The sequence below is a fragment of the Erythrolamprus reginae genome, chromosome 1 (genome assembly GCF_031021105.1).
Source record: "Erythrolamprus reginae isolate rEryReg1 chromosome 1, rEryReg1.hap1, whole genome shotgun sequence".
Classification (NCBI taxonomy): Eukaryota; Metazoa; Chordata; class Lepidosauria; order Squamata; family Dipsadidae; genus Erythrolamprus; species Erythrolamprus reginae.
This window is the reverse complement of record NC_091950.1, coordinates 35,134,913-35,160,891: the sequence shown is the minus strand read 5'-3', so window position 1 is coordinate 35,160,891 and position 25,979 is coordinate 35,134,913. Positions and strand designations below refer to the sequence as shown.

Sequence of the window (25,979 nt, the reverse complement as noted above, 5' to 3'; positions counted from 1 at the left end):
AGGAAAGTGAACCCAAGAACAAGGGGGCACAATCTGAGGTTAGTTGGGGGAAAGATCAGAAGCAATGTGAGGAAATATTATTTTACTGAAAGAGTAGTAGATCCTTGGAACAAACTTCCAGCAGACGTGGTTGGTAAATCGACAGTAACTGAATTTAAACATGCCTGGGATAAACATAGATCCATCCTAAGATAAAACACAGGAAATAGTATAAGGGCAGACTAGATGGACCATGAGGTCTTTTTCTGCTGTCAATCTTCTATGTTTCTATGTTTTTAACTAAACTAAACTAAACTAAACTAAATCGCTCCAGTCTCCGGAGAGGGACAGCATACAAATCTAATAAATTATTATTATTATTATTATCATTATTGTAAACTAAACTAAACTAAACTAAATTAAACTACTTTCCAGCTGTATTTGATCTGCATCTCCCTTAATACCAGGTAGAGGAATAGAAGTAATACAGAGTATAGAAATTATTATAATAATAGTAATGGCAATAGCACTTAGACTTATATACTGTTTACAGGTCTCTCTAGGCGGTTTTACAGACTCAGCATACATCGGAGATTTTACTCCATTGAAAAATAAATCAGAAGCTCTCACAGTTGACTGCCTTTAGCTGAATCAAATAACCTCTTTATAATCCTATCAAAAATATTTACAGTACCATATTTTCTTCATTACAGCAAGTTGAAAGCACACTTCTTGCAGATACCTCATGGAGAGAGACATAACATAATGGAGATATAGCAAACTGAGACTAGCACAATAGAGACTTAATACTGTTCTGTCGAGCTCTCTGGTGGAATCCTCCCAAAAATGCACAGATACAATTTCAGACACACACACGTTTGAAAATTCAAAACAATGTTCTTTATACCGAAAATGCAAATAAACCAAGCCCTCTTTTGGTATAGCAAAGAGCACTGGTCTCCAAATAAACTGGTAATTTGTACAAGTCCCTTATCAGTTCTGTGATACTTAGCTTGCAGCTGTGAGGCAATTCACAGTCCTTCTTCTTTCACAAAGTGAAACACACTTTGCTCTGGTTTAGTTTCAAAGCGGGGAAAAATCAGCACACAAAGGTCAAAGTCAGCAAAGCAGGCACGAAACACAAGGATCAGATAATCCTCCACAATGGCCAAACCCACAGGCTGCTATTTATAGCAGCCTCACCAATTACCACAGCCCCACCCAACCACAGGTGGCCTCATTTTCTTTGATAATAATCTCTCAGTTGTTGCTGCCTATGCATCGCTCTCCACATGCGTGGCTGTATCATTAACTCTTGTTCTGAATCCAAGGAGGATCTAGATAATTGATCTCCTTCTGAGCTGTCTGCCACACTCTCCTTCTCCCTGTCACTCATGTCTTCTTGGTCAGAGAAGCGTTCATCAGCAGATTCCACCGGGGGCAAAACAGGCCTGCAGCATGTGGATGTCTCCCCCACATCCACAGCCCTTGGGGCAGGAGCGGGGCCAGAGCTAACCACAACAAATATAGACTGCTCCAAGCTTAGTTCCTGTACATAGCATAGCAATACTGATAGCACTTAGACTTATATACTGCTTCATAGTGCTTTTACAGCCCGCTCTAAGCGGTTTACAGAATCAGCATATTTCCCCCAACAATCTGGGCCTTCATTTTACCCACCGAGGAAGGATGGAAGGCTGGGTCAACTCTGAACCAGTGATATTCGAACTGCCAAACTGCCAGCAGTCAGCAGAATTAGCCTGAGATATTGCATTCTAACCACTACACCACCACGGCCCAGACCGTAATAGCATAGAAATGATAGCAAAGAAAAGAATATGGGATAAACGTTAATAGGAATTACTCACATGTAGGTTTGTTAAGTTTCACATCTCGCTTTTATATCTTTATGTCGCAAAATAAAACATCTTCCCAGCCCTTACAGGAGATATTTATATAGCCATCAAGTCCAAGGAGATATAAAGAAGCCACCAAGGATCCAAGGCTTTTATGTCTCGCTTGATTCTGAGTTAATATAATTGGCTATGATTTTAAAAAGAAACTATGGATGGATACCTATGAGATATAATTTAATTTGTTACATTTATAAAGCACCCAATTCCTGTTGGATTCTGGGCAACAAAATTAAAAACAATATTAAACAATTTTAAAAACCCTATAAAACATTCATCAATTCTAGAAGAGAAGACAAGAGAATTAGAAGAGAAGAGAAATAGAAGAGAAGAGATGAGAATACAATTAGAATAGAATAGAATAGAATGGAATGGAGTGGAGTGGAGTGGAGTAGTGTAGAATAGAATAGAATAGAAAATAGAATAGAATAGAATAGAATAGAATTTTATTGGCCAAGTGTGATTGGACACACAAGGAATTTGTCTTGGTGTATATGCTCTCAGTGTACATAAAAGAAAAAGATACATTTGTCAAGAAACATGTGGTACAACACTTAATAATTGTCATAGGGGTCAAATAAGCAATGAAGAAACAATATTGATAAAAATCTTAAGGATACATACAAGCAACACGTTACAATCATACAGTCCTAAATGGGAGGAAAAGGATGATAGGAATGGTGAGAAAAAACTACTAGAAATAGAAATGCAGACTTAGTAAGAAGTTTGAGGGAATTATTCGTTTAGTAGAGTTATGGCGTTCGGGAAAAAATGTTCTTGTGTCTAGTTGTCTTGGTGTGCAGTGCTCTGTAGGTCAGAGATAGATGCTGTTGCTCAATGACTCCAGGCCTGTTGGCAGTGCCGGGTTTTTAAGGCTTTCTGGAAAACCAGGAGGGAGGGGGCAGTACGCATCTCCAGGGGAAGCTGGTTCCAGGAAGTTGGAGCCGCCACAGAGAAGGCCCTCCCACCCCTACTCAGATATGACATTTTCTGCTGATAATGTACCTGCCATCATCTCTTACTAGTGAGCTTGCGAACTAGGGCTGATATTGATTGAAATTCAATAATAACTTCTCCATAGTTTTCCTGCTTATGATCTAATCTAGATCATAGTCTATGGAGAGGGGCGGCATACAAATCAAATCAAACAAACAAACAAACAAATAAACAAACAAACAAACAAACAAACAAACAAACTTTCCTAGATTGGAATTGTGTCCTCTTCAAAAATTTCTATCAAAGCTGGATTCTGCTAGCCACAGGACATGTAATCACACGTGAGCATTGAGGTTTAAATCGGAGCAAAGGCTGTTCTGGATTTTGGGAGGGAGGTACAGTGATACCTCGTCTTACAAACACCTCGTCTTACAAACTTTTTGAGATACAAACCCGGGGTTTAATATTTTTTTGCCTCTTCTTACAAACTATTTTCACCTTATAAACCCACTGCCGCTGCTGGGATGCCCCGCCTCTGGACTTCCGTTGCCAGTGAAGCACCCATTTTTGCGCTGCTGGGATTCCCCTGAGGCTCCCCTCCATGGGAAACCTCACCTCCGGACTTCCGTGTTTTTGTGATGCTGCAGGGGAATTGCAAAAACACAGAAGTCCAGAGGTGGGGTTTCCCATGGAAGGGACCCTCAGGGGAATCCCAGCAGCGCAAAAATTGGCGCTTCGGCTGGCAAAAGGGGTGAATTTTGGGCTTGCATGCATTAATTGCTTTTTTCATTGATTCCTATGGGAAACATTGTTTCATCTTACAAACTTTTCACCTTAAGAACCTCGTTCTGGAACCAATTATGTTTGTAAGACAAGGTATCACTTTACTTATTTTCCATTTGTATCACTTTTCATGCCTTGGAGCCTCTCTTAATTCTAAGGCAGGGTTGGGCATCCTGTTTCCTTAGCATGTGGCTTCTAGATCCTCTTTTTGTGGCCCGCTGATGCCACCAGCCATGATTACTGAAAACTGCTAGCAAAATTTCCTGTCATTTTCACTTGGGAAACAAATGAGAAATCCAGTGTCAATTCTAGAATGAGGCATAGAAAACAGTTAAAACAAAAAGCAAAGATCTTTTCAGTTCTCTAAAAAAAATTACTCTTCAAAAAATATTCTCCCGCCTCCCCAAAATGTTAGCAGTAAATGCGGCCATCGGAATATTATCCACCACTGCTGTAAAAGGTATTATGTTTTCTGTGAACTTGTATGTGAATGTGTTTATTAATAACGGCGTTGTTAGAATGCTTGAATAGAATAGAATAGAATGGAATAGAATAGAACAGAACAGAACAGAATAGAATAGAATTTTATTGGCCAAGTGTGATTGGACACACAAGGAACTTGTCTAGGTGCATATGCTCTCAGTGTACATAAAAGAAAAAGATACATTTGTCAAGAATCATGTGGTACAACACTTAACGATTGTCATAGGGGTCAAACAAGCAATGAAGAAACAATCAATATTAATAAAATTCTGTGCTACACTTGATGTGTAGAATCCAACATTCCACGCAAAAGAAATCTATGCAGGTTTCCTCTCTTTTTCTTCACATCTTCAGGGTAGCCAGAAGAAAAATATGCCCCCATGTTCACACCCAGTCAGTTAATGAGAACTTGTTTTGGTTACCAAATAGCCAAAGAGGATACTGTGGTTTATAGAGTAATTCTGCAATAAGGCCTTCTGGGGAAATGGCTGCTTTTCTTTAAATTGAGGGTAAATGAGCTTGACTTTCTCTAAGTGGCAACTTTTCCTAGCTCACATGGGGCAATATATGTTGCAAATTGGCACCATGCTGTGGTTCTTCTTTCATCATCAACCTAATTAATTCTCAGCACTTCTTTTGATTTTGCAGATGTCCCCATTATTTGTAGATCTGTTGAAGAATTAAATCCAGTCTACATTTCATTTCTTTTTCTGCTTGAATGCCCTCTGGAGTGATACCGTTATTTGTAATGAACCACTTTGTGAAGCAATGTTTCAAAATAAAACTTTAGAAATATGCAAGTGATGCATGCAGTTAAGCTATGTTGCCTTGCAGAAATTTGATTAATCCACAATAAAATTGCATTTCTCTTACAAACATTTTCCCATTTCAAACCTGGCCAACTGTGGTGAATACCTTCAGAACCACTGTGCAGCTCTCTGAAACTGATGCTATGAAAAATTGAGCAAGCTTGGACAATTGGAAAAAGCCTTTCTCATGTTCGTTATTTGTATTTATCCATTTTTGAAACTGTATTTATACTAGTACGGTGTACTGCATATAGTCTTTTGGGATTGGGCGGCATAGAAGTTGAATAAATAAATACATAAATAAAAAAATATATACTGTATTTACAGTAGATCTTCCAGCCCTCTTTGACTTTTACATCTGAGCACAATTTTGGTTGGATTTCATTTGTCTCTTTGTATGTGTGTTTTTTTAGCTAGGGCTGGACATAGAAGAGCTGGAAGAGATTGAAGAAGATGCTGGTCTGGGCAATGGAGGTCTTGGCAGGCTGGCAGGTAAAGCGGTCCTACTTTGCATACACGTCATTGCTAGTATGTGAAGTGTTAATATCACTTTATAAGGCCTTGGTAAGGCCACACTTGGAATACTGCATTCAGTTTTGGTCGCCACCATGCAGAAAAGATGTTGAGTCTGTAGAAAAAGTGCAGAGAAGAACAACAAAGATGATTCAGGGACTAGAGGCTAAAACATATGAAGAACAGTTGCAGGAACTGGGTATGTCTACTTTAATGGAAAGAAGGACCAGGGGAGACAGGATAGCAGTGTTCTAATATCTCAGGGGTTGCCACAAAGAAGAAAGAGTCAAACTATTCTCCAAAGCACCTGAGGGTAGATTAAGAAGCATTGGGTGGAAACTAATCAAGGAGTGAAGCAATTCTTAAGGAGAAATTTCCTGACAGTTAGAACAATTAATAAGTGGAACAGCTTGCCTCCAGAAGTTGTGAATGCTCCAACACTAGAAGTTTTAAAGAAGATGTTGGATAATCATTTATCTGAAGTGGTGTATGGTTTCCTGCCTAAACAGGAGGTTGGAGTGGAAAACATCCAAGGTCCCTTCCAACTTTTTCTCTTCTCTTCCCTTCTCTTCCCTTCTCTTCCCTTCTCTTCTCTTCTCCTCTGCTCTGCTCTGCTCTTCCCTTCCCTTCCCTTCCCTTCCATTCTTATTGTATTCTTATTTTATTCTGTTCTATGTAGCAGTGGCCTGTCAACCGCCTGTGCCTACTTTTGCTTTTCTTTTAAAGTCGAATTAAGATTGCAGCAGGGATGGACAAGGCAAGCCATTTTGGGGGTTCATGACTCCCATGATGCCTTCTTCATTACTAGTCATCCAAATTTGGAAACAATATTCCATTTGAGCGATTGTCATGCTTTTGGAAAGAAGGGATAAAATGTGTAATGATCACTCGCCCCCTCTCTCTTTCTCTCCTTCCCTCCCCCCCCCTCCAGTGATGGGCCACCCAAATTTTTACTACCTCACTGTGACTGTGGCTGTGGCTTATGCATTTTGTTTCAACATCTTTCAGTACAAATTGGGTGCTGTTGGGTGGAGCTCCAAATTTTGCTACCGGTACTGCGTACCTGACCATACCCATAGGAGCCCATCACTGCCCCCCTCCATCCTTTCCACCCTCCTTCCTTCCCTCCTTCCCCCCCCCCCTCTTTCTTTGGCTCTCAGATTTGTCTTGGCCCTGCCCATTTTTGATTTAGTTTTATCCACTTTTTGATTAGCACAATTCGGAGAGTTGAAGTCCACAAGTCTTAAAGTTGCCAAGTTTGGGGACCCCTGCTCAAAGGGCTTGACTCCGCATTGAAATTGCTACATCCCCCTATATTGCTTATTTCTCCCCACTCCCATTAAATCACCCTAGGGCCTAGACCCAATTTCTCCCTAAACACTTGGTTGAATGAACCGGTGTGGAGGTATGGTGGTGGTGGATGCTGCCCAAGGAGCTGAGCCCAATTTTGTTTCCCTTCCATAGCCTGCTTCCTCGATTCAATGGCCACTCTTGGGCTGGCAGCCTACGGTTACGGGATACGCTACGAGTATGGCATTTTCAATCAGAAGATCAGAGAAGGATGGCAGGTAATTACAAAGCCTTAAACTATTGGAGGTGGTTCCCATCCAACTCCAAGTGCTGGACAAGAAGGCTATTATTTTATGGCACTTGAAGATTACAGAAATACTTATTTATTCATTCATTCATTCATTCATTTATTTATGTATTTGTTTGTTTATTTGATTAATTGATTAATTGATTGATTGATTGTTGATTGATTGATTGATTGATTGATTGATTGATTGATTGTATTTCTGTGCCACATAGAAACATAGAAGTCTGACAGCAGAAAAAGACCTCATGGTCCATCTAGTCTGCCCTTATACTATTTTCTGTATTTTATCTTAGGATGGATATATGTTTATCCCAGGCATGTTTAAATTCAGTTACTGTGGATTTATCTACCACGTCTGCTGGAAGTTTGTTCCAAGCATCTACTACTCTTTCAGTGAAATAATGTTTTCTCAGGTTGCTTTTGATCTTTCCCCCAACTAACTTCAGATTGTGTCCCCTTGTTCTTGTGTTCACTTTCCTATTAAAAACACTTCCCTCCTGAACCTTATTTAACCCTTTGACATATTTAAATGTTTCGATCATGTCCCCCCTTTTTCTTCTGTTCTCCAGACTATACAGATTGAGTTCATTAAGTCTTTCCTGATACGTTTGATGCTTAAGACCTTCCACCATTCTTGTAGCCCGTAACTCCTGAAGGACTCTGGGCAGCTTACAACAGGATATAAAATTAATTTTTTTAATTATTATTATTTATTAGACTTGTACGCCGCTCCTCTTTGAAGACATTTAAAAACATCATAAAAGATGAAGGAAAAAAACCAGTTTAAAAAATCATATACAAATATATAATTCAAGGCCGGACCTCGTAAAATTGCGCGATCAATGGTCCCAAGCCTTCCAGAAAAGCCAGGTCTTCAATGCTTTCCGGCAGGTCAATAGAGTGGGGACAGTCCGGATCTCAGGGCATAGTTGGTTCCAGAAAACCAGGGCAGCCACAGAGAAGGCCCTTCCCTATGGGCCCCCCTGCTGACACTGTTTAGCTGACAGGACCTGCAGGAGACCAGCTCTGGGGATCTTCCTGGTCACTGGGAACCAGTAAGGAAATAACCAACACTTTGAATTTAGCCTGAAGGCCAATAGGGAGCCAGTGCAGCTTGTGGAGGACTGGTATAATGTGAGTGTACCTAAGTGTACCCACAACCACTCACATGGCTGCATTCTGGACCAATTGTAGTTTTTGGACACTCTTCAAGGGTAGCCCCATGTAGAGTGTGTTGCAATAATCCAAATGTGAGGTGATAAGGGCATGAGTGACTGTGCAGAGAGCCTCCTGATCCAAGTAGGGTTGCAATTTATTTATTTATTTTTATTTATTTATTTACAGTATTTTGTCCAATACACAATGAGGGTTTTAGTGGGTATATATCTATATACACATAGTAAAATACATGATGATGGTTATAGAGGAGATACTCATAGTAAAATATATCTAAGAAAGAATAGAAAAGAAGATATGGTAATAGAACATATCAATGAAAGAATAGAAGAAGAGATATAGGAATAGAAGAAAGGTATAGGAGATATAGGAGAGCAATAGGACAGGGGACGGAAGGCACTCTAGTGCACTTGTACTCGCCCCTTACTGACCTCTTAGGAATCTGGATAGGTCAACCGTAGATAATCTAAGGGTAAAGTGTTGGGGGTTTGGGGATGACACTATGAAGTCCGGTAATGAGTTCCATTCCATTACATTAGTGAAGTCATATTTTTTACAGTCAAGTTTGGAGCGGTTAATATTAAGTTTAAATCTGTTGTGTGCTCTTGTGTTGTTGTGGTTGAAGCTGAAGTACTCTCCGACAGGCAGGACGTTGCAGCATATGATCTTGTGGGCAATACTTAGATCTTGTTTAAGGCGTTTTAGTTCTAAACTTTCTAGGCCCAGGATTGAAAGTCTAGTCTTGTAGGGTATTCTATTTCGAGTGGAGGAGTGAAGCGGTCTTCTGGTGAAGTATCTTTGGACATTTTCAAGGGTGTTAATGTATGAGATGCGATATGGGTTCCAAACAAATGAGCTATATTCGAGGATGGGTCTGGCAAAAGTTTTGTAAGTAGTGTGAGATTGCCAGAGCAGAAGTTACGTAGGATTCATAGTTCCCTCTAAGCTGAGCAGTGAGCAATCGCTCACTTAAAAATCATCATCAACTCAGAGTTTTCCAAACTTGCCCAGAAGCCGAGAGGGAAAGAGTGAGAGGGAAGGAGAGAGAGAGGAAGAGAGGAAGAGAGAGAAACAGATAGAAAAAAGAGAGGAAGGAAAAGAGAAAGAAAAAGAATGGGAGTAAGGAAGAGAGAAAGAAAATCAAAATCTATTTTGAAACTAACTCAACTATTTAAGTGGCATTTTGATATTGATAGAGTTGCCCTATTATGAGCTCACTGTTATAGACACACAGTACAGTATTTTATTTTGAAATTCTCTGAGGCAAAACAGGGTGGGTTGTTTGTTTGTTTGTTTGTTTATTTATTTATTTAATATTTCTGTGCCGCCCAGTCCCAAAGGGACTGCCGCTCAGACACTATACTTTTCCGCCCCCCCCCAAAAAAAAATTAGAGGGAACACTGGTAGGATTAGGTTTATATTGTTGCAATGGGCTTTGGCACTTAAATCTTTTGTTATTAGTATACTAAGGTCTTTAACCGAGTGGGGATTATCTGTGATAATTTGATTATTCAGTTCGTATTTGGAGTTCAGATTCTTCTTCCCAATGTGTAGGACAGGCATTTGCTAGTTGAGATTTGGAGTTGCCATGTGTTAGACCACTCAGGTCTTTTTGGAGAGTAGTTGTGTGATCGGTGGTGTTGATGCACCAGATGAACCCGTGCAAAGGTCCCCATAGCCACAGCTGTTAGATGTTGGTCCAATTTTAGCTGAGGGTCTAGGAGGACACCCAAATTGTGAACGCATTATAAGGGGGACAATTTCTCCCTGCCCTCCATGAGCCAAGGATGGACAGTCAATACAGTCGATGCCATCATACTGCAGCCAAATTCATTTCCGGCTCTACTTTTGTTCATTTAAGGAATATATTTATTCAAAGAACTATATAGAAAAGAGTGAACGTTCACAGTAAAGTTTGAATTCTTAGATTACAAATAAGAGAGGGAAACCTGTAAATGGTTAGATTTATGCTCTGTCTTTCTTTCAAAGGCTTCAAGGGAGGTGGATCAAGATAATGATTAACAAAAAATAAGTAGACAATAAATTGACAAGTACATCACTGGTGTTGGGTGAAAGGTTGCAACATGCATTGGCTAATTCTTGATTCAGTGAGGCAACTTTCTTCAGGTAACAGACAGGAAGTTCTGTTGGATCATCAATGTACAGAAGTGAGGTTCTCAGTGTAAAGAAGAAATGAAATTATCTGTTCTTAAGCAAGGAGAGGAAAACTCCATTTTTATTTTTATTTATGTATATTTTTATTTATGTATATTTATATATGTGTCACGTGTTTTGGCTGAATTTGAAAATTAAGGGAGACTAGGATAGATCTATTTTGGCCTTATTTTGGCCTCATCAGCTAGCCATACCCTCACTAGGACTTGAACCTGCAACCTTTGCCTTGTAAGGCAGAGAATTCACCTCTAGGCTACAGTATCCAATCCCTTCAGCTCTGTACCAGGGAAGGGTTACATATTTTTGTGTCGAATCACCCTGGTATATTGAAGGAACATCACAGCTCCTTTTTTGCCTCTCAGCCCAACCCAGGGCCATTCCCAAGGCAGTTAATTTATTAATAGCTGACAAACTATATTCTGTATGTGTTACGTGAATTTGAAAATTAAGGGAGACTAGGATAGATCTATTTCGGCCTTATTTTGGCCTCATCAGCTAGCCATACCCTCCTTGGGACTCAAACATGTATAGGATAGTAGTAGTATAAGTAGTATAAACAGTTTATAAGTAGTATAAACTACTACACTGCTCAAAAAAATAAAGGAAACACTCAAATAACACAACCTAGATCTGAGTGAATGAAATATTCTCATTGAATACTTTGTTCTGTACAAAGTTGAATGGGCACAACAGCATGTGAAATTGATCGTAAATCAGTATTGCTTTCTAAGTGGACAGTTTGATTTCACAGAAGTTTGATTTACTTGGAGTTATATTCTGTTGTTTAAGTGTTCCCTTTATTTTTTTGAGCAGTGTATTATAGTCGTATAAACATAACATAAGTAAAAAGTAACAATAAAAGAGGACAATAGGACACTGGGACAAGGACGGTAGGCACAGTGGTGCACTTATGCATGCCTTTGTACATATTGTACGTATTGATGTACAAAGTTTTCTCAACTTTGTACATCAATATTCAACTAATGAGTGCCAATTAGCTGTTCAAGAGAGTTTAAAAGAGCCAGTGATTTAAATTGAAATTTGCGCTTTCCATATAAGAGTTCCATCCATGGAGGGTTGCTACCAGTTGGGACCAGTTCATCCGAACCGTCAGCTCCGACTCTAAGCCAAGAGCAAACCAGTTCTCTGTCTGTGAAAGTGGGTCCACCTACCCATCCCTGAGTTATACTGACCTTGATCTCTGCTTCCAAAGCCCAGCTGATCAAGGGAAGCAGATTGAATTGCTGCTCTGCAGCTGTTTTCCTTGCTCCTTGTCTAGTTTGCAATGCGGAAGTTCTATTTCCTCGGAACTGCGCACGCATGCACTCAGCGAACTGGTTGTAAAGCTGGAAGCAACCCACCCCTGAGTTCCATCCCTGATCATGTCCATGAAATGATACGGCTGCACCGGCTAAAAAAGCCAACACAATCCTAAGCTGCATGAACAGGGGGATACACTCCAAGACCAGAGAGGTAATAATACCACTCTATAAAGCCCTGGTCAGACCACACCTGGAGTATTGCATCCAGTTCTGGTCACCACACTTCAAAAGAGATATAGAGACTCTGGAAAGGGTGCAGAAAAGAGCAACTAAAATGATAAGGGGACTAGAGACCAGGCTATACGAGGAAAGGTAGCTGGAACTGGGCATGGATAGTCTAGTAAAAAGAAGGGCTAGAGGGGACATGATAGCTGTATACAGGTACTTAAAGAGTTGCCATGGAGAGGAGGGGGGCACACTATTTTCCAGGGCACCAGAGGGTCAGAGGAGAAACAACGGTTGGAAGCTGACCAAGGAAAGTTTCAACCTGGAGATAAGGAAGAATTTCCTGATAGTGAGAGCGATCAACCAGTGGAACGGCCTGCCAGCGGAGGTTGTGAACTCCCCAACTTTGGACATTTTCAAAGGGAGATTGGACTGCCATTTGGCTGGAGTGCTGTAGGATTTCCTGCTCAAGCAGGGGGTTGAACTTGATGACCTGTAAGGTCCCTTTCAACTCAACAAACAAACAAATAAATGAGTGAGTGAGTGAGTGAGTGAGTGAGTGAGTGAGTGAGTGAGTGAATGAATTAATGAATTAATGAATTAATGAATGAAAAAGTAAGTAAGTAAGTAAATACGTAAATAAGTAAATAAGTAAGTAAATGAATGAATGAATGAATGAATGAATAAGTAAGTAAATAAGTAAGTAAGTAAGTAAATATGTAAATAAGTAAATAAGTAAGTAAATAAGTAAGTGAATGAATGAATGAATAAATATAAATAAATAAATAAATAAATAAATAAATAAATAAATAAATAATTTCTCCTTGTCCTGTATAGCTTGAAGTATCTTACTAATGCTTGGCCTTTTCTCGTTGCAGGTGGAAGAAGCCGATGACTGGCTAAGACATGGAAACCCCTGGGAGAAGGCTCGTCCGGAGTACATGCTTCCTATTCATTTTTACGGAAGAGTGGAGAATACAAAGACGGGTGCGAGATGGGTGGATACTCAGGTAATGTCTCTTGGAGAAGGGAAGCACATTTCAGTCATGATAGTTGTGGGGCGGGAGAGTTTCAGGTGTTCCCTGCAACCGGGGAACAGTGAGCTGGGGTGGTTCAGAGTGCAGCACTGCAGGCTACTTCAGCTAACTGTGAGCTGTAGTTCAGCAGTTCAAATCTCACCACCGGCTCAAGGTTGACTCAGCCTTCCATCCTTCCAAGGTGGATAAAATGAGGACCCAGATATGTTGGGGGCAATATATGCTGACTCTGTAAACTGCTTAGTGAGCGCTGCAAAAGCACTAGGAAGCGGTATATAAGTCTAAATGCTATTGCTATGCTATTGCTACTAACTACTATTGCTTCATTGGGCAAGCTTAAGCAGATAATTCTTTTTTTTTAAATTCATTTGTCCAATACACAATACATATGGAAGAGAATAGACATGAAGTCATATATATAAAGATAATATGTAAAAATAGAGGAGAAGATATATGAAAGGAAGAAAATATATATGATATATGAGATAAAGGAAAGACAATTGGACAGGGGACGAAAGGCACACTAGTTCACTTATGTTTCAGTTTCAGTTTATATAGATTTGTATGCCGCCCCTCTCCGAAGACTCGGGGCGGCTAACAACAATAAAAAACAATGTAACAAATCTAATATTAAAAAAGTAATCTAAAAAACCCCAATTTAAGAAACCAATCATACCAACAAACGTACCATGTATAAATTCTATAAGCCTAGGGGGAAGGGAGAGGTCAATCGTGGAGAGTCTAAGGGAGAAATGTTGGGGGTTAGGGGTTGACACTATTGAGTCCGGTAATGAGTTCCACGCTTCGACAACTCAATTGTTAAAGTCACATTTTTTACAGTCAAGTTTGGAGCGGTTAATATTAAGTTTGAATCTGTTGTGTGCTCTTGTGTTGTTGCGGTTGAAGCTGAAGTAGTCATTGACCGGTAGCCAGATTGCAGAGGAGCATCGTGCCTGATGAGCCATATACTTTGTATAAATAAGATTAATATCTTAATGTATCACAAAACCTAAGTTTCTGTTTAAAATCCATATACCACTTTTGTTTTCATTAAAATGCTTAAGTAGCTTAGAACAATGGTCCCCATTCTTTTTGGCACCGGGGGCTGTCTTTGTGGAAGACAATTTTTCTTTTTTCTTTTTTTAAAATAAAAAATAACTTTTATCCCAAAATAAATGGTGCAATCTCTGTCTTTAGGTTGTTTTGGCTTTACCCTACGATACTCCCATTCCTGGTTATATGAACAACACTGTTAACACAATGAGACTCTGGTCTGCTCGAGCGCCCAATGACTTTAACCTCCGTGACTGTAAGTATCGTCAATGGCGGGCTTCTTTCTTCTTCGTTCTGTGCCTGGAGGAATTGTGAGACAAAATTGTTCTCTTCAGACGTAGGCAGACCTACGTTTTGCAAGCCACTAAGGCCCACTTTGATCACACTACCAAAGTCTGAAGGTAGTTTCCCCCATTGGAAAACAATGATGGAAGAATGGAAGAGCTCATGTCTACAGCATTTGTTTAAAAAGCATCAATTGAATGGTTAATTTGTATTAAGTTGATATTCCTGGAGGCGTCTGTAATATGGTAAATGATTTAGCTTTACTACAGAGGTCCCCAACCTTTTTTGCACCAGGGACCGGCTTTCAGCTAGACCAGTTTTCCATGGCCCGGTGGGGGGGGGGGGGGAGCTAGCTGTCAGCGGCGCCGTAAAAGGGGCGATCAAGAGAGGAATGGGTGAATGAATGGACGGAGGGTGGGAAGGAAGGAAGGAAAGAGGGAAGGTACAGGAACAGAAGAAGGGTGCAAAGAAGCAAAGAAAGGTGTGAAAGGGGAGAGTAAGAGAGGAAGGAGTGAAAGAAGGGAATGAGGGAGGAAAGAAGGGAGGAAGGAAAAGGAAAGCAAGAAATGGAGGGAGGAAAGGAAGGGAGGAAAGGAAGGAAGGAAGAAAGAAGGAAAGAGGGAAGGTACAGGAACAGAGGAAGGAAGCAAGGAAACTTATGAAAGGGGAGAGTAAGAGAGGAAGGACTGGAGGGAGGGAGGGAAGAAGGTAGGAAGGAGAAAGAAAAGAAATAGAGGAAGGAAAGGTAAAAGAGAGAAAGAAAAAGAGCAAGAAAGAAAGAAAGAAAGAGAAAGAAAGAAAGAAAGGCAACTTCAAAGAAAGGCTCACTGAGCATCTCTCACTCTCTCTCTCTTTCTATCCCTCTTTCTTTCTTTCTCTTCCTTTCTCTCTCTCCTCTTCCTTTATCTCCTCTTTCTCTCCCCCCTCTCTCCCCCTTTCCCTCTCTCTTTCTCTCTCCCTCTCTTGCTATCTCTCCCCCCTTTCCCTCTCTTTCTCCCTCTCTTTCTCTCTCTCCCCCCTCTCTCTTTCTCTCTCTCTCCCCCTCTTTCTCTCTCTTCTTCTCACTTTCTCTCTCTTGTTTTCTTTCTGTCTCTTTTGCTTTCTCTCTCTCTCACTCTTTCTCTCTTGTTTTGTTTCTCACGCTCTTTCTCTCTCTTGTTCTCTCTCTCTTGCTATCTCTTTCTCTCCCCCCCTTTCTCTCACTCTCTCTTTCTCACTTTCTCTCTATCTTGCTGTCTGTTGCTTTCACTCACTCTCGTTCTCTCTCCGTTCTTCTCAGCGGTGACGCGCGCACGCCCTGCCCGCCTCACATTTGCCGAGAGGACTTTCGCCCCGGGCTCTCAGCAAGGGGGCTGCATGAGAGGCGGGGCCGGCAGAAGGTGATATTCAATGTCGGGGGCGCACGGGCGGTTTTGCGCGCGCTCCCTATCTCCCTGCTAGCCCCGGGCTCTCAGCCGGCAAAGGCTTTTCTTATTTTGAATACAGTATTCCGAGTGGGCTAGCAGGGAGATAGGGAGCGCGCGCAAAACCGCCCGTGCGCCCCCGACATTGAATATCACCTTCCGCCGGCCCCGCCTCTCATGCAAACCCCCTTGCTGAGAGCCCGGGGCGAAAGTCCTCTCGGCAAATGTGAGGCGGGCAGGGCGTGCGTTCCGGGTGCGGGAGGAGCTGCGGTGAAAGGCAGGAGATGGCAGAGGAGCAGAGGGGGCAAATCGGGCGGGCGGTGGGCAGCGCGGAAAGGCCGAGGGGACCCTGGCGCCGCGGACCGGCTGAAAACCCCCAACGGCCCGGTCCCGGTCCGCGGACCGGCGGTTGGAGACCCCTGCTTTACTAGATAAATGGTCTAAGCAATGGAAACTGCAGTTTAATGTTTCCAAATGTAAAATAATGCACTTGGGGAAAAGGAATCCTCAATCTGAGTATTGTATTGGCAGTTCAGTGTTGGCAAATACTTCAAAAGAAAAGGATGCTTGGCTGCATAGCTAGAGGTATAACAAGCAGGAAGAGGGAGATTATGATCCCACTATATAGAATGCTGGTGAGACCACATTTGGAATACTGTGTTCAGTTCTGGAGACCTCACCTACAAAAAGATATTGACAAAATTGAACGGGTCCAAAGACGGGCTACAAGAATGGTGGAAGGTCTTAAGCATAAAACGTATCAGGAAAGACTTAATGAACTCAATCTGTATAGTCTGGAGGACAGAAGGAAAAGGGGGGGGGACATGATCGAAACATTTAAATATATTAAAGGGTTAAATAAGGTCCAGGAGGGAAGTGTTTTTAATAGGAAAGTGAACACAAGAACAAGGGGACACAATCTGAAGTTAGTTGGGGGAAAGATCAAAAGCAACATGAGAAAATATTATTTTACTGAAAGAGTAGTAGATCCTTGGAACAAACTTCCAGCAGATGTGGTAGATAAATCCACAGTAACTGAATTTAAACATGCCTGGGATAAACATATATCCACCCTAAGATAAAATACAGAAAATAGTATAAGGGCAGACTAGATGGACCATGAGGTCTTTTTCTGCCGTCAGTCTTCTATGTTTCTATGTTTCTATTTTTTTTTAAATATATTTTTATTGGTTTTGCACATTGAAATTAACATAAACAAACATAAAACGGTGCACAGTGCATGTGCCCATCACCCGACTGACAATTCCACCACCATCAATTGCGGGGGGTTCAAATATTTACTAGTTTGTATTCTTTTATTTCCTTAGCTCTACTTTGCATTTGTTTATTATTGAAAGAGTGATTGGAGTTTGTTTTTCACATTTTCATCACAAATTCTACTCAGCATATAACCTTTCACCTTATTCCATCGTACCATCAGCTTCTCCAATTTATTTTCGTCAAAATTGTTTAATCTTCTTTCCATGATTTCAAAATGAATGTGATCCACCATGTACCAGTACCAATTCTGTAATGTCTATTTTTTAGACTCTTTCCAACCCAATACCACTACCGCTTGAGCGCTTTCCGATGCTGCAGTTTTTATTTCTTTGAAGTCTCTTAATTCTCTTCGGTTAACTAATATCACTATTTCTTTTGTAATTATCCATTATTGTATTTTGAAGTGACTTTTCCATTGATCTTCGTATTTTCATTATAAGCCCATCAGGCAGGGATTGCCACTCCTGGTGCCCTGCGTATGCAGCTCCACGACTCTGGTGGGCTCGGACACGTGTCCAAGCGAGATTTTGCTTCTTCACAGGAAAATCTCATGAGGGGATGCGCTTGTGAGATTTCGGTGATTTTTTTTTGCTTCTGCGCATGCACAGAATTCCGTAGAATTCCGCACATGTGCAGGTTCTCCGAATTACTCAAAAGTTTTGCTACCAGTTCTCCAGAACTGGTCAGAATCGGCTGAAAACCCCTTTGTATGTGACTAATGCTTGAAAGTTCTGGAAGTCCCAACATCCGCAGTCTGCATTGGTTGCCGATCAGTTTCAAAGTGTTGAATTCAAAGTGTTGGTTACGACCTATAAAGCCCTTCACGGCATCGGACCAGGTTATCTCCGGGACCGCCTTCTGCCGCACGAATCCCAGCGACCGATTAGGTCCCACAGAGTTGGCCTTCTCCGGGTCCCGTCAACTAAACAATGTCATTTGGCGGGACCCAGGGGAAGAGCCTTCTCTGTGGCGGCCCCGGCCCTCTGGAACCAACTCCCCCCAAAGATTAGAATAGCCCCCACCCTTCTTGCCTTTCGCAAGCTTCTTAAAACCCACCTTTGTCATCAGGCATGGGGGAATGAAGATATTTTTCCCCCCTCGGCTTCCACAATTTATGTATGGTACATTTGTATGTATGATTGGTTTTTAAAATAAGGGTTTTTAGCTTCTTTAGTATTGGATTGTCGCACGTTGTTTTTATTACTGTTGTTAGCCGCCCCGAGTCTACGGAGAGGGGCGGCATACAAATCCAATAAAATGAAAATGGAATGAAAATGAAATACCTGAAGAACACTAGGTTGAGGAGAACTGGGACACAAGACTCCCTTTGAAGAGCTGAAAGGAAACTTGAGAGTTCACATAGCAAATTTACTTGTAAAAGTTAAGCCAAGGCCTTGTTTTGGGAAGAAGAAAGGCCAGAACATTCTTAAAATAAATCTGTGCTAAGTAGATAAGGGAAACATTGTTTTTTCAACTCTCCATTCCCGTCTCCCACTGATGCTAAACAGCCATGCATGCTTTATTTCAACTTCCCCGTGCAGTTAATGTTGGTGATTACATTCAAGCGGTGTTGGACAGAAACCTGGCAGAGAACATCTCCCGCGTCCTCTATCCAAACGATAACGTAAGTTCCAAGCACTGTGAAGTGTTGCCTGTTGGTGGGAGGGAACGGAAGAACTGGGGGGCTATGGCCAGTTTAAAGGGGAACCGTTGCTAATCAGTCAGAACCAAACGTGGTAGCAAGTTGCCTTTTTTTGCATGTGTTGCAGAGCTAGTTGTCTGAAGTCATTGAGTCCATAACTAAGGGGGGGGGGGGTCCATCCTTATTCTAACAAAGGGAGACCAATCAGGACTTAAAACAGTTTATGAAAGGTCAGAAGGTTGGGAGGAGTGTGAATATCCAGGGACATATCATTTCAGAGAGCAGGAGCCATCCCTGTAAAGAAATGCTTCCTAGGTCCAAATTTTTAATATTAGATAAGCCAGTGATGGTGAACCTATGGTACAGGTGCCACAGGTGGCACGTAGAGCCATATCTGCTGGCATGGAAGCCGTTGCCCTAGCTCTTCTCCAACATGCATGTGTGTGCTGGCCAGCTGATTTTTGGCTCGCACAGAGGCCCTGGGAGGGCATTTTTGGCTTCCAGAAAGTCACTGGGGGTTGGAAGAGGATGTTTTTACCCTCCAGTGAAGCATTTGGAGCCTGGGAAGGGCAAAACAGGAGTTCGGAAACAAGCCATTTCCGGCCTCCAGAGAGCCTTCGGGGGGCAGGGGGAGCTGTTTTTGCCCTCCCAGGCATTGAATTATGGGTGTGGGCACTCGCACATTCATGATCGCACATGCAAATGCTCTTTCAGCACCTAAGAAAAAAAAGGTTCACCATCACTGAGTTAGACTATATAGGGAAGTGATGGCGAACCTATGGCATGGGTGCTACAGATGGCACACGGAGCCATATCTGCTGGCATGCAAGCCGTTGCCCTAGCTCATCTTCAACGTGCATGTGTGTGCTGGCCAACTGATTTTTGGGTCGCATAGAGCAGTGTTTTTCAACCACTGTGCCGCGGCACACTAGTGTGCCGCGAGACATGGTCAGGTGTGCCGCGAAGCTCAGCAAGAGAGAAAGAGAGAGAGAGAGAGAGAAAGAGAAAGAAAGCAAGAGAGAGAGAAAGAAAGAAAGAGAGAGAGAGAGAGAAAGCAAGAGAGAGAGAGAAAGAGAGGCAGGGAAGGAGGGAAAGATAGAAAGAGAGAAAAAAGAGAGGAAGGAAGAAAGAGGGATAGAGAGAGAGAGAGGAAGGAAGGGAGAGAACGAGGGAGAGAAATAGAGTGAAAGGGAGGAAGAGAGAGAGATAGAATTTTTTGTCCAAACTTCCCCCCCCCCCCGCTAAAGGTGCCCCATTATTTTGTATATGTAAAAAATGTGCCGCATCTCAAAAAAGGTTGAAAATCACTGGCATAGAGGCTCTGGGATGGCATTTTTGACTTCCAGAGAGCTTCTGGGGAGGATGAGAGTGGGTGTTTTTACCCTTCCCCAGCTCCAGGGAAGCCTTTGGAGTCTGGGGAGGGTGAAACACAAGGCTACTAGCCCCATCAGAAGTTGGGAAACAGGCCATTTTCAGCCTCCAGAGGGCCTTTAGGGGGACAGGGGAAGCTATTTTTGCCCTCCCAAGGCATTGAATTATGGGTGTGGTCATTTTTGCATGCATGATAGGAATAGCCCGCACACTTTTGGAACCCGAGGAAAAAAAGGTTTGCCATCACTGATATAGGGGTTTTTAGTTTCTAGAAAAATGTGTACAGAGGTAGGAGGCACTTTGATTCAGTATTTAATATGTTAGAAATATTGTTGTTATATACAGTATTTGAGGGAACATTAAGGAGGGAATCTAATCCAAAAATCATTGGTATAGCTGGATGACAAAATTACAAAGTTCTGCAACAAGGAAAAATGATTTACATAGAAATTAAATAGGTTTGAATTGAGATATTTTTTTTGTGATTATATATGAATTACTAACAAAATATTGCATTTTATTGTACTGAAAATAGAAGGTATATTGTACGGGATCAATGAGAGAAAAAAAATTACCCCAAAAAAGGAATGCTTCCTATGTCTAGAGGTGAGGTAAATGCAGAGCCCGCACGGAGGCTTGGAGAGGGGTGGAAATGGACTTCCAGAAGGCCTCCAGAGCCCAGGAAAGGTAGTTTTTTACCTTTTTTTAGGCTAGAGGAAAGCCTTTGGAGCCTGGAGAAGGCAAAGAACACCCCTCACTATGGTGCAGGAAGCTGACTAAGCCACACCCACCATGGCCCTGCCCACCCAGCAACTGGGCAGAGAACCAATTGCTGAAATCTTTGAAGCCCACCCCGCCTAGGTCCCACCAGATGACTCTGATTGATAGGTGGGACATGAAGCATACATGGTTTATTTGCATGCACAGAAGAAAAAAACAAGATGCCGCTGATAGAACCAGCTCAGGGGTATGGCAGGTCTGGTTCGAGACCCAGGTTGCCAAGTTACTATCAGTTCTATAGAACTGGGAGGAACCCATCTCTGGAACAAGTGCTCTCTCAAGTAACTAAGCTAAAGCGCACCCGTCTGGGAGGCTTATAGATGATAATCCACACCTTGAATTGTCCCAGAAGCCAACTGGGAAATCATGTGAAACTTGTGAAACAATGTCGTCATGTGACACACCCATCAGAGCCCACTCCAATGCATTTTGGATCAGCTGTAACTTCTGAATGGTCTTCAAGGGCAGTCCTTATGTTAAACCGAGTCTGAGGAGAGGGGCAGCATACAAATCTAATAAATAAATAAATAAATAAAGTAAAAAACCAATCAAGGCATGAGTGACAGTCTGAGCTAAAATCCCTTTAGTCTGTCAGCAAAGGGTCAAGTTGTATTCTTTATTATTTTATTATTATTATTTATTAGATTTGTATGCCGCCCCTCTCCGTAGACTCGGGTACTTGGGTATTCATCAGCATGTAGATGATCTCTGACTCCAGACTGATGGATCAACAGTGTTCACATAAAAGTTGAACACTTGTTAGAGGAAATGTCACAACACTTCCTCTAGCAAACCCACAATAGAACTACAGTTTATCTCACTATATAAAGAGGAAGTTGAAACAGAGAGGGACTTATGCAAAATTACTTGCTTTCTACCAATGGCATTTAGAGATTTAAAATATTTCAGTTATTCCTAGAATAACAAAGAGCCATTGATTGCCCCCTTTCTCCCCATAATTTATCTAACTCTCTCTTCTTAAGTTATTAGAGGTAGTCCTGGACTTACAATGACAATTGGGATGAGAATTTCAATTGCTAAGCAAAGTGGATGTTAAGTGAGTCCAGACCAGGCCCAACTTTATCATCATTTTTACTGTAATAATTAAATGAATCACACAGTTAAATTATTATTTATTTATTTATTTGTTTGTTTGTTTGTTTGTTTGTTTATTTATTTTGTCCAATACACAATGAGGGTTTTATTGGGTATATATCTATATACACATAGTAAAATACATGATGAAGGTTATAGAGGAGATACTCATTGTAAAATATATCTAAGAAAGAATAGAAAAGAAGGTATAGTAATAGAACATATCAATGAAAGAATAGAAGAAGAGATATAGGAATAGAAGAAAGGTATAGGAGATATAGGAGAGCAATAGGACAGGGGACGGAAGGCACTCTAGTCAAAAACCAGCTGGGAAGATTACAAATTATTGTAGGATACCACAACTCGGGACGTGCATAAGTGCACCTTTGTGCCTACCGTTCCTGTCCTAATGTCTTTTTTTATCTTTTCTATCTTTACTTTATACTTATATTATGTTAAGCATACTACAATACAATACTATATTTGTATGACAAATAAAATAAATAAAATAAACTAGTCATAAATGTGAGCACCTGTATCACATGACTATCGGGTTGCACAAACATCCTAAAGGCCGAGACAGGTTGTAAATAATTTTTTTCTGAGGTTGTCGTAACTTTGAATTCATGTTAAATGAATAGTTGTAAGTTAAGGACTACCCATACCTCCTTTTGAGAATTGAAAGTCTTAGAGAAATGAAATGATACTGGCGAGATAGCTTTTGTCTGGTCCATGGGTCAAGACACATTAGAGGGACAATTACACCATAGAATCCCACGAATGCCGCACGAATCCCAGCGACCGATTAGGTCCCACAGAGTGGGCCTTCTCCGGGTCCCGTCAACTAAACAATGTCGGTTGGCGGGCCCCAGGGGAAGAGCCTTCTCTGTGGCGGCACCGGCCCTCTGGAACCAACTCCCCCCGGAGATTAGGATTGCCCCTACTCTTCCTGCATTCCGTAAACTCCTTAAAACCCACCTTTGTCGTCAGGCATGGGGGAATTGAAACATCTCCCCCTGGGCATGTTTAATTTATATATGGTATGCGTGTGTGTATGTCTGTTAGTATATGGGGTCTTTTAAATCTTTAAACATTTTAAAATTGTTAGATTATTTATGATTTGTTGTTACATGTTGTGAGCCGCCCCGAGTCTTCGGAGAGGGGCGGCATACAAATAGAATACATAATAATAATAATAATAATAATAATAATAATAATAATAATAGAGGTGGGTTCCTCCTGGTTCAGACCGGTTTGCACAAACTGGTAGCAACCTGCTGGTGACATCACAATGACATCACAGAATAGGTTCTGTCAGGGCCGGTCTGTGGATGCTGCCATCTTTTTAAATAAAAAATAATTTGGTGTGTGTGTGTGTGTGTGTGGAAATTGTTTCTGTTTTTTCTTTCTTTCGTGCATGCGCAGAAGCTGAGTTTTCAGCACTGCGCATAGGTCGCCATCTTGTTTTCAGCATTTTGGGGTGGGGGGTTGGCACTGCGCTTGTGTAGGCCTATGCAGCACGGGAAGAGCGAACCATCAGCAAGGTAAGTTAGAACCCACTCCTGGACAATTACTCTAATCAATTTCTCCCAGGTTTTGTCTACAGCTGTAATAAAGATTTGATTTGTGGGCTCACCATTGGATGAAGGAGGCAACCTCATGCTGGCTCACTGCAAGGGAATGGGAAATTGCTGAAATCAAACAGATGGTGCCACCTTTTCTTCAAGCCTCTCCTTATCCTTGTAGCTAAAACTTAATTTGAGGGCTTTGACTCTACCCAAACTGCTTTTCTTATCTGCTTATACAATGTCATAGATGCCTAGGCCAGTGTTTCCCAACCTTGGCAACTTGAAGATATTTGGACTTCAACTCCCAGAATTCCCAGCCAGTTGCCAAGGTTGGGAAACACTGGCCTAGGGGACCAAGAAGAGTAATGGCAATTTAAGGAAATGTAGCGTGCAGTCAGGTACTTTATTTGCCACGATAAACATGTGATTAATACAATTAATGGAATTTGATCTTCCTCAGATTCACTTTGTATTTTTTTTTTACCAAATTGACATTCTTTCTTCATCTGGTAGTTTTTTGAAGGCAAGGAGCTGCGTTTGAAGCAGGAATACTTTGTGGTAGCTGCCACCTTACAAGACATCATCCGACGGTACAAAGCCTCCAAGTTTGGGACTACCGAAACTGTCCGGACTGCTTTTGATTCATTCCCAGACCAGGTCATTGCTTTTGGGGTGATATATCTGGGGGGAATTGGATTGAAGCATATCATGATCTGGCAAGCAGAAACATAGAAACATAGAAACAGCAGAAAAGACCTCCTGGTCCATCTAGTCTGCCCTTATACTATTTCCTATATTTTATCTTAGGATGGATATATGTTTATTCTAGGCATGTTTAAACTCAGTTACTGTGGATTTACCAACCACGTTTGCTGGAAGTTTGTTCCAAGGATCTACTACTCTTTCAGTAAAATAATATTTTCTCACGTTGCTTCTGATCTGTCCCCTAACTAACCTCAGATTGTGCCCCCTTGTTCTTGTGTTCACTTTCCTATTAAAAACAGGAGTAGAACCTGGTAGTGAAGAAAGATACTATCTTGGGTGTAGAAAACCAGTGGGATGTAGTCAGGAAGTATTAGGCTAGGAAACAGGAAGACCCATAATGATATCTTGACTCACTCAGCCTTAGAAGCTCTTTGGGTGGATGTTAACCAGATACTGTCACCCCACTCAATCTCACAAGTTTATTTTGGGGATACAATTGGAGATGGGAGTGTTAAGTGGGCCAACTTAAGTCCTAGAGCAGGGGTGTCAAATTGGTGGCCCAAGGACATGCGTCACATGCAGGCCATGCCCACCCCACCTCCATGGATGGGGAAAATATCACGAAATGTCACATGGCGGCAACATGACGCAGCAAGTTTGACACCCATGTCCTAGAGGAAAGGGAAGATGAGAATCTAACAAATAAAACAAAAGTAAATTGAGGATACCGTATTTTTTGGAGTATAAGACGCACCTTAGTTTTGGAGGAAGAAAATAAGGAAAAGAATCTGCCTACCAGATATTCATGTGGCTAGCATCCTTAGTCTGGTCAGTTTCAGCACATTGTTTTATCCCCTGGTTAGGGCTTTAAAATATATTATTCAGAGAGAGCAACAATGAAAGAGCTTGCAAGCCAGTAAGAGCTGGGAAAATCATTAGCACCTGTTTAGGACTGGGAAGAAACAATCGGAGCCAGTAGAGCAATGAAAAATAACCTGCTTAGGATTTGTAAAACATTCTTCGCAAAGAGTAACAATGAAAGAACCTGCAAAATAAGAGCTGGGAAAATCGTTAGCACCAAGTTAGGGCTAGGAAAAAAAGCTTTTAAAAAAACCTACATTCAGAGTATAAGACGCACCTGGACTTTCAGCCCCTTGTAGGGAGGAAAAAGGTGTGTGTTATACTCCAAAAAATATGGTAATTTGACTACTTACACAATTTAATCAGGGCTTTTGCCCAAAAACCTTTTTATTAAGTTCCACGGGGAGATATGTGATAGTAATAATGAGGGCATGCAATCATGTATTTATGCATTGGTTTCCCTAGTTGCACTTAACTTTTAGGTCCTTACTTCCAGCGAGTTGATAGATTCAGTTCCATTTTCCTGCTTAAACTTTTCCCTCTGAGAGTTTTTTAAAATATTTCATTTCTTGGTTTTCAACAGGTCGCAATCCAGCTAAATGATACACATCCCTCCATGGCTATTCCTGAGTTGATGCGTGTCTTCTTGGATATAGAGAAGCTGCCCTGGTCCAAGGTTGGGGTCACTTTTCTGTTGCCACTTCTATTTCTAGGGTTTGCAAGACCACTCTGTTGTCCAGGGGCCTTCATTTAATTCAGCTTCCTGCCTAATTCTGTAGTCTCTGTGCCATGGCTTCAAGTCTTCTTTGCTTCCTATTTTCTATTTCCAGTTTTCAGACAAACACAAGTTGGCTTACAAAATATGCTGAACCCTAAATCTAAAAAAAAAAAGCTGTTGTGTGAGGCCCAAACAAATAAAATGCTTAATTTGATGACATGGTTCATGCAACACATTAAACCACATTTTGGCCTAGTCTAGCATACTGTGTAAACTGAATCATATAGTCATTGTCTTAGGTTTCAAAATTTGGAGAATAGGAGTACTAT

At 41.4% G+C, this 25,979-nt stretch overlaps 1 protein-coding gene across 2 annotated transcripts in view; it reads left to right on the top strand.

Annotated features, from left to right (window-relative positions):
* Positions 1-25,979, top strand: part of PYGL (glycogen phosphorylase L) — a 63,077-nt gene that overhangs the window by 12,890 nt on the left and 24,208 nt on the right. For both annotated transcript variants that reach the window (XM_070749281.1, XM_070749288.1), the window contains exons 4-10: positions 5,317-5,395; positions 6,881-6,984; positions 12,730-12,861; positions 14,086-14,197; positions 18,452-18,534; positions 23,880-24,023; positions 25,516-25,608. In XM_070749281.1, the coding sequence (XP_070605382.1) occupies positions 5,317-5,395; positions 6,881-6,984; positions 12,730-12,861; positions 14,086-14,197; positions 18,452-18,534; positions 23,880-24,023; positions 25,516-25,608 (747 nt within the window). The remainder of the gene's footprint in view (positions 1-5,316; positions 5,396-6,880; positions 6,985-12,729; positions 12,862-14,085; positions 14,198-18,451; positions 18,535-23,879; positions 24,024-25,515; positions 25,609-25,979) is intronic.